We start from the raw sequence: 12,019 nt of genomic DNA on the forward strand, positions 1-12,019 counted from the left end.
GTGCAAGTGGCCCTAATGTGTTATTTTTTCAGCAACTCAATGGCCTCGTGAACACAACCTTCGGTACAGGAGCGCGGAAGACCTAGCCATGCTGCAGCCCAATTAGAGCCTTACCTGTTTCTAATAGAGTCCATATTTAATTGAACCTAATGTGACGTTCTTGTAAATGATACCATGTTGTTGGTTACCTATCAACAAAACCTTAAAATATTGCATATTTACGACAAAAAGTAGGATAACGAAGAGCCTTATGGTAACATTCCATTTCTAACCGCAGCTGCACTACCAGTACTGAACGCGTCGCTGTCATTGTCACTTTCCATAGTAAAATGAACAGTATTGCAGCTGCAGTTGGAAATGGAATGTCACCTTTAACCTGGAGACGCCTTGGCTGTCCTCTTCTGTACAAAACAGTCTGCCGATTTTTGCGGGGGAGGGGCATGTCAAATGTATGGCTATTTCTACATGATTTGTACGTAACGTACAAATAGCCATGTCAGTCCATACAAAAGTTTGCACAATTGTGCAAGGTTTTCGGCAGACGGGTAAGCTTTTAAAGGCGACGCCGGTTAAAATGCTCTAAGGCCTTAACCCTTCATAATAATATGTTTGTGGTGGTCAAAAATCGTTGGTACAGTCAGCAGCAGAAGTTGCTAAGCGGGCGAGGTGTTCAAAATGATCTTAATGCGACTTTATTGTTAAGAGAATAAGAGCGTGTCAAGGTAATTTTGAACACTTCGCCCGCTTAGCAACTTCTGCTGCTGACTGTACAGTCGCCATCAGATATATCGGAGCAGCCATGGCGCTCACATATATCTGAACACGCCTCTATTGTCAAGGCGATAGAAACCATGTTTAGATATTTTTGAGCACCTCGGCCGCTCCGATATATCTGATGGCCACTGTCTAAACCTCGATTGCGCTGTATTTAGCAAAAAAATCGTTCTCAAAAAATGCAAAATATTACTTAAAATTCGGTCAGGATCCTTATCAAATCATACACAGTCTGGAGGTCATGGTAATCGACAAAATTGTAACTTTTGCGAAAAGAACGATAATATCTTGTAAAACTGCATGCATGTTGTATTTATTGGTGAAGCATGCCGTTGTTTAGAAGATTGTTTTACCTAAATCTGTAATATCCATCTATAAAAAGTCGTATGTGAAATTATAATACGAGTATTTAGGTGCGTCGTAATTTTTTAAGCTTTGTAAATAGGAATGTTTTATAGAATTTAGATTCAATTTGTAACTTTTTTTCTTTGCCTAAATATTAAGTAATATTCAAAATATAATTTATTAGGCCTGTGCCCTGTTTATCAGAAGCTTGTAACTTGTAATGCAAGTGGAAGTCCCTTTCAAACAAAAGCTGTCAAAAAGGGACTTCCACTTGTATTACAAGTTACAAGCTTTTGATAAACAGGGCACTAAGGTAAGTTATGCGGTATTTGAAACAATACCAGCAGGTCAATTCTACTTGAACCGTCACTGGTAACAGTGGTAACCGTTGCAGTTATTAGTCTACTAGCATTGGTACTAGTAGATTTTTAACCCATACCCCAAACCCATTATTCCTCAGGTTGTTCTATATTATTATTATTCTGTTATTATTGTAATACGTCAATTGTGTAGACAATATCTTCCTGGATAACAAACTAAGCAATATGAAAGTGTAACAATGCTTTTAACTATGATTAGTACGCTGGATCACAGATAAAACCTTGGAGCAATAAACTCACTTTACACGTTTTATAATTTAAATGAATTTATTATAATTTAAAAACAAACACAAGTCAGAAACAATACATTAAAAAAATATTTACATTATCCTAAATACAAACTAAAACTAACCTAAATCTAAAAAAGGCCCCTCTGGCAAGGCTCTGAAGAAGCTGGCTGCATTACCCCGCTGAACTGCAAGACTAATGAGCGAGGTAGCTGCCAGCTCTCCGGTCGCCAGTTGTGTCCCTGAGTCTCTGTGAGTGAGTTGCGTTTTATAATTGAATTAATCGAGTTGAAATTCGATATAATTGCCACTGAGTCGCACTTTTAGCGATGCCCTTAAAGTTGATAAGTTGAGAGAAAATTGAAACGTCATTGAAATTTGATCCTAAAGTCCGGTTACCAAACTGTTTGTAATCCTAGCAATTTTTTGTTCGTTTCAATTAGCTTAATTCCATTGCTTGACAATTAAAGAAATGACAGCTGGGTCGTGCTAAATTTATTCGCAGTGCAGTAGGACTAATATGGTCGGCTCTTTATCATTTGTCACCATTCCTGTCACGTTCTAACAAATATGTAAGTGCGAAAGTGACGCATGGCATGACAGGTGATAAAAATGCGACAATGATACCGTTGCAGGCTACCTTAAATCCGTCATAATATAATGCGAGAATTAATGCATTTTTAGTAAATATGACATTGGTACAACAATAGGGTATTTTCCTACTAGTCAAATCAGTTACTTTTTTAGAACTGTCAAAACTATTTGCTAATTATGGATTTTATATGAAACATTACATCGTGACGTCACGGTCAACTCACCTACTTTTTATATTTCTATCCGATTTATTAAATATAACTTGTGTTTAAAATTAACTCCTATCTGTGTTTTTATAATAAATATCTGGTGCTTTATTTCATGCATGGTGTAAAATAATTTATTTTAAATACAGTATAATACCCTATTCCCACATAAAATGTAAAGTGTAAAGTGAGCCTACTGTTCTGACTGTTATTTGCGTAAATGTAGTTGTAGATCTAAACCATAACTTTATAAGTATATGTATGTACTACCTACCTGTATATATGTATAGGTGTTTTATAGGTTAATTATAAATGGAAGTATCGGATTTCGTCCACAATTTAATTGTATTTATCCAAAACATAAGTATACAGGAATATTATACCTATGAGTAAGCTTTGGCAAAACTATTATTAATATTATTATGGTATGAGGTTAATGCTTCAAAAGAAACGCCAGTAGGCGATGTAAATTTTAAATTTTGACACCAGACAATCGAATTGTAATATACGGCTAAGAATAAATGTAAATAATATATCTCTATTTGGTAGAGATATGCGTAGATTAGTCTTAAGGGAGCAAAATATAAACATTCATGAGAAAACAGACATTAGATCTTTAGCGTAAAGAGTGCTTCTAATAATGGTATTTGTTTTCAAATTTAATGACTTATTATTGATTTTTAGAGTACTGTTATTTGTTTTTACAGAGCCTTCGCCATTTAAATAAAAGTCTTAAAGTTTAGTACGGTGTGTTATTAAGACTATTATTCTTCTTATAGCTGTGAATATGATATGATAATTCAATGTTATAATCATTTACTTAATATACTTGGTAGGTACATATTAAGTAATAAGTATGGTAAAATTGAAAAAAACTAATTATTAGACTTAAAAAAAAGCTTATGACTAGGTAACTACTGTTAAGATGGAAACAATATTTTTACGACTATGCGTATGCGTAATCTATGAATTAAGTGTAGAAATATAACCGTACTCACTGTTTCTGATACTTAGGTACTGCCCGATTCTAACTTTAAGATACGTCAAATATTACGTCTAGATACGATATAGATTAGATATGTCAGTGTTAAATATGACATTTCTTCAAAAAAAACGTCACTTTTGACACTGACATAATCTATATCGTATCTAACCGTAATATTTGACGTACGAGTATCCCAACAATGTTCGAATCGGGCCGTAACTATAGGTACCTATAGAAAAAATGTTAATTTTAATTTAATTTTTAACACATAGTGTGCTATTTTGTTCCCTAATATTAGTTTAATTCACATCATTTAATCGTAAAATTGTTCCAACAAATCAAAGCATTTAATACGTTTGCATTTTTATAAATATTTGTTTATAAATATACTCTAACAAACTACTGCTATTAGGTAGCTGTTATTTTTAAATGTTAAGATTTTATATAGACGTTCTTAAAAAGCTCATGTATTGTATAAATACTGTAAAAACTGTATCCTTCGTGTATACTATTGTAGATCTAGGCTTGTGTCGTCTTAAATCTGATAAAAATATTAAACAATTATAGAAACTAAACGTATTTTATTTTAGTATAAGCTATTCCACAAAAAGTTGCCCAGAAATTTAATTAAACAACTGAATGATAAAAATTTCCAACACAACAGCTAAATTAGGCTATAAGAGAGACATAAAGCTAACGTGTAGGTATATTTATGTCGCTTTTTAGGGTTTCGTACCTAAGGGTAAAAACGGGACCCTATTACTAAGACTTCGCTGTCCGTCTGTCTGTCCGTCTGTCTGTCCGTCTGTTTGTCCGTCTGTCCGTCTGTCTGTCACCAGGCTGTATCTCATGAACCGTGATAACTAGGCGGTTGAAATTTTCACAGATGATGTATGTGTTTTTAATATTAATAATATACGTTATTTTAACGAGCAAACGACGTGTCTTTAACAACGTTCTCGAGGCTATTTTCTATTAAAGCGGAAATAAATCATGTAGGTGTATTATTAAAAAGCTAGCTTTACTGACTTAAAAAAATACCACCCTGAATATAAAAAATACTGTATGCATAACCCTATCAGAAAGACATCATTGCACAAAATTTACATACGCCTCGGCTGCGACATTTTTAAAACTTATTACATCCACTGGAAAGCTAAAACCGGAAACTGAGCCGGCGGAAGTGGCCGGCGGCCATGTTGTCTGCGGCTGAACTTCCGGTTCCGCTGTCGGTTGTCTTCCTGCTGAAGTTGTGTAACACTTTAACATGTTTTTAAACATGGCGGCGTGCACGGGAAGTGCATTAGCGTTTGAAAGTGCCTGGTGCTATACATCATAATATAATATGGACTGTCAGCCCGAGTCGAGCTTTAAGATCCTTCAAATATTACGTCTAGATACGCCATCTTTAGCGGTCACGCACACTACAACAAGCATTATGCTTACACGTACGCACACAAACAAATATTATCGGTCTGAAAGATGACGGGGGGCTCCAACGTGGCTGAATTTATCGGAAGGGCCTTTCCGATGACAAAAACAGCTGCAGGAGAGTGCCATTGGCATTAAGTCCGCCTTTTTTGCGTTATTTCTCGTTTTTAGTGTTCGGTACAAAACTTTGTTCACGGAACACTTATGGGATCACTTCGGTCTTGCAAATTAGTTATTGACAAGCTTTTATTAGGTCGACCTGTATGTAATGGAATCTAAGGTAACTAATTTAACCATCTTCCAAGGATCATAGCGTCATGAAAATTGGCAGCTATATGTAGTTCTGATGACAATACAATAATATGGTATTGTCGAACTGATCTGATGATGGAGACAGGAGGTGGCCATAGGAACTCTGTGATGAAACAACGCAACCTAATTGTGTTAGGGGTTTTTAGAATTGTCTCGATTAGTATTAGTTGTCTGTCGTAAGAAAAAAACAGTCAGCGATAAAAGCTTGTACCAAAAATGAAATTTTTGCCAAAAACTTATTTTTAGTAATAATGATTTATTAAATGCATAAATAAATACAGAGAAACACATATATCTTACATTTTACTTGCTTCCGACATCCGATATCGGATCGGACAATGTGTAAAAGCTCTTAAGGTCTTATCAAAACCATTTCAAAAACGGAGCTAATTGTTAAATCTAAATGGGATCTAGAGTGGCCCGTTTTTACTGTTCCGTACCCAAAGGGTAAAAATGGGACCCTATTAAGACTCCGCTGTCCGTCTGTCCGTCTGTCGGTCACCAGGCTGTATCTCATGAACCGTGATAGCTAAATTTTCACAGATACAACAACAACAAATACTTACTAAAAAGTACGGAATCCCCGGTGAGCGAGTCCGGCTCGCACTTGTCGGGTTTTCTAGGTTTCCGTAGCTAAAATGGCAGAAACAGAACCCTTACAGTTTCCTCATTTCCGTATGTCCGTCCGTTCATCTGTCATAAAATGCTATCAAACTTACATTAATGAGCAAATAACGATAAGAAAATAATTTTGATTAATTTTCGCCATTAACAAATGGAAATCCAAGCCAAATTCTATCCTTGTAAGCATAGCAATCGTAAGTGACATTGGAAAATCAGTTGAACTTGAAGTTTAAAGCACTACGGTAAAAAAAATTGTTTTTAATGTCACCTTTAGTTTTTATACGAAATGGGACAAAATTTGTCTTTGTACGATTTAAAAATGATTTACTATGTGTTATGATTAAACAAAACCAGATTAAAATGTTGCAATATTTACCATTAGGAAAATATTTAACGTGTTTCCTCGTATTTATGGTAAAAGTGCCATAAAACTCAGTAATAATTCGATTAAAAATACTTTCAGCAAAATATTTGGCACTAACTTTGTTTTGCCTGGATGCCCCTGATGGGTGTTTTAGCACAATGTAGCGTCAGCAAACGTTATCAGATTTTTATTACAATAATTACAGTCTTAATACAAGTTTTCTTCCAAGCAAAGTAACAATAAGTACCTACGTTTTTAAACTTTTACGATTTTACACATAATTTTTTACTTAAACTGGATTTCCACATTTTCTCCACAACATTTGTAACGCCGTATGGTCCACACACCAATGGCCTTCAGACTGGGTACACTCATCGATACTTCCACTGCACAAGAAAGGTTCTGTCAAGAACTGTAACAATTACAATCCCATGCTAGCAAGGTGCTACTACACGTCATTAACAGCCGTTTGAGGTATTTCTTAGATTGGCAAATACCTCAAGAACAGGCAGGGTTTGTTAAAGGCCGAGGCACACGCGAGCAAATTCTCAACGTCAGACAGATCATTGAAAAGTGCTATGAATTCAAACAACCGTTGGTCATGTGCTTCGTGGATTACCAGAAAGCCTTTGACTGTGTAAAGTGGAACAAACTTTGGGAAGTCCTGAGCGAGTTTGGTGTCCCGCAGCATTTGGTTAAACTAATACAAAACCTGTACGACTCTGGCTTTGGAACGGTGAGGGTGGAGAACACAACATCTAGTCGTTTAGTGTTCCAGAAGGGTGTTCGACAAGGCTGTATCATATCCCCGATACTATTTAACATTTACGGAGAGCACATCATGCGACGTACATTGGAGGACTGGGATGGAGGTGTTACGGTGGGTGGATGCAAAATCTCTAACCTCAGATATGCCGACGACACCACACTCTTTGCTTCGACGGAATACGAAATGAGAACATTGCTGGACCGCCTTGAAGACACAAGCCGAGAATACGGACTAACTATCAATAAGACAAAAACCAAAATCATGATAGTTGACAGATTCAATACCCGTCAGCAAACAGACGCCCTTAACAGCTATGAAGTAGTTGAAGAGTTCACATACCTAGGCGCTGTTCTGAGCAACAGGGGCGGATCTGAGGCCGAAATCAGACGAAGAACCGGTATGGCAAAATCGGCAATGTCTCAGCTGCAAAGAATATGGAAAGACAGAAATATTCTCAACAAAACCAAAACCAGAATAGTTAGGACCCTTGTCTTTTCCATATTTCTCTACGGGGCGGAAATCTGGACACTAAAAGCGGATCTACGGAAAAAAGTCGATGCATTTGAGATGTGGGTGTGGCAGCGTATGCTCCGAATACCCTGGACGGCACGCCGCACTAATGTATCCATATTAGCGCAGCTCAAATTGGAAAAGGAACCTAGACTATCCACCATCTGTCTTCAACGAGTACTGAGATACTTCGGTCACATAGCTCGCAGAGACTCTGACAAATTGGAGAGACTTGTGGTGATGGGAAAGGTGGACGGCAGACGGCCTAGAGGACCAAGTCCAACGAGATGGTGTGACAAAATATCCGCCCAGATGGACATCATACTAAGCAACGCTTTCCACAAAGCAACCGACAGGGAGAAGTGGAGAGCTGCCATAGGAAAAATTTGTAAGCGGAGTCACGATCCTCAGCAGTGAGGGACCGACTTAGAAGAAGAAGAAACTGGATTTAATCGGCATAATATTGCCAGTTGAAATAAAAAAACATCGTGAGTGTTGTGTGTCGACCGAGTGACATCACAATGTGCGCAACGTTCAAGGTGATGAGCGGGGGTGGGGACTTCAAAAACAGTAATTAGCCGGATGGTTATTAATTTTCCTATTATGTATTAGGTATTCATTACTTTTTGGCAGAAATTTACTTTACGACGAGATAGGGACTGGAAAAGAATAGGGGTGTGGTACATAAAAAAATATTTTGTGCTTTTCAGTGGATTGGTGTTTTAAAATTAAGTTATCTCGGAAACGTTCGTATTTGTCATGCTACTTCAGCAAGTTCAGTACTTTTTTTACTGAGACTGACTGAAATAGCATAACATGTTCGTGTGTTTCCGTGAAAGTACGATGGTGTAGGATTATGCACTACATCTGTACCATGGTAGCATGAAATTGTAATTTTATTGTATTACCGCTCGTGGCATTACCGCTTGTTCTGCTGACGCTCGGGCCCGGTCGCAACTAAGTTACCCTTCATTGACAGCATAATGCAGCACTCATTGTTCCAACAACCTTGTTAGCGAGTAATGTACGGTGTACAAAGTTAGCGTGACGATATTGTTAAGGCAAATAAATTATAATAAAAACCGGCCAAGTGCGAGTCGGAATAGAGCACGAAGGGTTCCGTACCATTACGCAACAAACGGCATAAAAAACACGTTTGTATGGGAGCCCCACTTAAATATTTATTATATTCTGTTTTTAGTATTTGTTGTTACAGCGGCAACATAAAAACATCATCTGTGAAAATTTCAACTGTCTAGCTATCACGGTTCATGAGATACAGCGTGGTGACAGACAGACAGACGGACAGTGGAGTCTTAGTAATAGGGTACCGTTTTTACCTTTTGTGTACTGAACCCTAAAAAGACGATTCTAGTCACAGAGAACCTAGCTGCCTCCATACAATCGAACTTACGATCTCATAATGTATCGGACCAATGTTTTAGTTACTCGTTGTTTTAATTACTTAAAATTTAACTAAACTACACTTTAAACTAGTTAAACTAAATTGTTCACAACTAATAAATAACAAAGTTCCGTTCCGCCTATAGTCGTAAAACACACGGAGCATGTGTTAAATGGTATTTAAATTATAATGTAACCCTAAATTGCCTTCGAAGAAGAAAGTTCATAAATTAGCACGTAGCGAAGATGTGTTCCACTTTGCGCTATTTAATGAGGTACAGTCCACCAAAGAATTAAAGTGCTTTAGGGCTTTATTTTAGAACACGAAGACGCATTATCAATTGCGCAAAAATGAAAATGAAAATGGTGTGGCCATACAGCACGTACGCATAAAGAGAGGTGGGCGAAAATACGAGTAACCACCCTATGGCGGGGCCCTTCGGGGACAAGGAATAGAGGGAAGGCTAAAGAAAAATGGCTCGACGAAATCGTGGCTACAGCCGGTCAAGACTGGTCACAGAAGGCCAAGGACAGGCAAAACTGGCTCAATCTGGAGAACGCCTTCACCCGAAGAGGGGTCTTTACAAAATATTTTTTTTTTTACTTTTTTAAACCTTTTTAATTTTTTATGTACTTAGGTAATAAGTAAGTAAGTAAGTAAATATTCTTTATTGCACCATTAGTTATACAATACTATAATAATATAATATTGTAGAGTGTTTTGTAAGTGTTTCTATAATTTACTTTTATACTCACATTGTAAAATCCTAACTTAGGGTAGGTACAACTTAGGTCTTAGGACCCTAGTTGAATAAAGGAAATAATATTGTGGAGAATAAATAAAGATTTTATATTTTATTAATTTTATCTTGGTATTTATTGCAGCCCGCCATTCAATCAGCTAATAATCATATCATGATCAGCTAAACCGCGGAATGAACTTACAGCATTTACTTTTTAGAGAATTAAATTTAGCACGTTAAAAGTAATCACAGTAAAATAATAAGCAGTACAAAGTGCAGAGAGCCAGGCCGCTAACTAGGTGTTAAATCACGCGCGAGCGAATGTTTACTGTGATTTACACTTAGAGCGCACTTAGACAGAGAACATAGACACAATCAACGCGTGACACCGACTTATTTATGTAATAACTAGCGACCCGCCCCGGCTTCGCACGAGTTACACAAAACCTTAACAAATTATACACGTATAACTGCCTCACTCTATCGAGGTGAAAACCGCATGAAAATCCGTTCAGTAGTTTTTGAGTTTATCGCAAACATACAAACACACAAACAGACAGACGCGGCGGGGGACTTTGTTTTATAAGGTGTAATGATATTGCTTCTCATATACGTAATCTCTGACATAGTCACCTCCACCCCATCTGTTCTTTAGCCAACGTCGGTAAGTACATAGGTAAAGGTCGGTAAGACCAAGATAAGTCTGGAACTTCTATGAAATTATGACGTATGAATAACACTTGTACTGCGTTTTGCTATCAAAATCGTTGCAGACTTATCTTAGTCTAACTCTAGCTACCTATTTTTTATATATCATGTTGTTCTATCGAGACAACCTGGGGGTTATGAAATACAATTTAAAGTGCCTCAAAAAGGTGAATCAACAAAAAAGATGAGGCAAAAAGTTTACTTAAAAGTAGGTAGTAATTAGTAAATTTCTTAAAGGAGAATGTGGGTAGCAGAGCCAGCTGTGTTATGTTAATAGCAAATTAGTGCAGGTAGACTATATTTAAAACTCGCAGCACTTTGTTACCGTGAATATAGTGTCATAATATCAGGAAGTCGCTAAAACAAATATACCATTTGGAGTCGAAACTCTAGGTCCATGGGGTCCCAGCGCGCATAAGTTGTTCGCAGAAATCGCGAAGCGTCTGGTTGACGTAACTGGTGACCGAAGAGCTGGCGGCTACCTCGCACAACGTATCAGCATTGCGATACAGCGAGGAAATGCCGCCAGCATCCTTGGTACAATGCCTCAGGGGCCTATTTTAGATTTAAGCTATTTTAGTATTCATTTCGTTTAGTAGTACCACTGTATATATTATTGTATGTAATTAAATAAATGATTTTTATATCCCTTAATAATCGTAATGATGTGACTTGTTATTTTAACTTTAAACTGACATGATTTGGTAGGATTTATTATAAGTAGGTGCAAGATTAGCATTTCCGCTCCGCTTATGCGTTGAAACCGCGATGTTAAGCAAACAGCGGCGGTCGCAGTTTCGTCGGCCACATAAATGGGTTTACGTTGAGACAATTCGTCTGCTCCCTAATTGCCTTCAAGCTGTCCAGTCTAAAGAAAATAATGATTTGTTTTTTATGATATCACTCGTAACGCATCTCACTCGCACCTAACTACGAGCGGGCAGCCGGGCGAGTGAAAAATTATATCAAATCAACTTCAACTTGTAAATTCGAATCGAACTCCCGGTTTTCGATTGAGAAGAAGTTTTGCATACTATGCTGATCTGCTTGTTTGACACTGACATATCCGATCCATATCGTTTCAATATCTAGTATTTGACGTATATCATTGTTCGAATACGGCTGAAACTCGTTTTAATGAGTAGTATGTGCCTGTTATGTATGTGTATGTTAATTAGTAGTACCTATGTGTAGTATGTGTCTTCATTACGTGTCTCGTCGTAAGCGATACCTACTCAAAAACTCATTAAATTACCATGTTCTTGCACAAGTGATTTATAAATGAAACTGAATTTCAAAAACTGTAGGTACGTTTATGGCGCACGTACTTTCCCGCACTAGTGCGAGAATGAGCTCTTTCCGTGCCTATGTCAAAAGTTTAAAGGGCCTTTATGTATTGTAAAACGTTGTACGATACACGTGCAAATAGGTAATTCGCAACTCGTGTCGATTTAAAATACCGACGGGAGTATTTTAAATCGACACGAGTTGCGAATTACCTACTTTCCGCACTTGTATCGTAAATAACTATTTTCCGTTTATGGCAGTAATAAACTAGTTTTATTTAACCTCCTACTTCACATAACCTGTATATCTAAACCGCGGGTGCGGTTGTACAAACGAAATTGAATTGAACAAGTGAT

The 12,019-nt window shown here is 37.2% G+C and overlaps 1 protein-coding gene across 1 annotated transcript in view; it reads left to right on the forward strand.

The window, feature by feature from the left end:
- LOC134794925 (carbonic anhydrase-related protein 10) overlaps positions 1 to 587 on the forward strand; it is a 57,367-nt gene extending 56,780 nt beyond the window's left edge. Inside the window, exon 11 of the mRNA XM_063766782.1 lies at positions 33 to 587. Within this exon, the coding sequence (XP_063622852.1) occupies positions 33 to 106 (74 nt within the window). The 3' untranslated portion in view covers positions 107 to 587. The remainder of the gene's footprint in view (positions 1 to 32) is intronic.
- The last annotated feature ends 11,432 nt before the right edge of the window (positions 588 to 12,019 follow it).

The sequence above is a fragment of the Cydia splendana genome, chromosome 11 (assembly GCF_910591565.1).
Source record: "Cydia splendana chromosome 11, ilCydSple1.2, whole genome shotgun sequence".
Taxonomy (NCBI): domain Eukaryota; kingdom Metazoa; phylum Arthropoda; class Insecta; order Lepidoptera; family Tortricidae; genus Cydia; species Cydia splendana.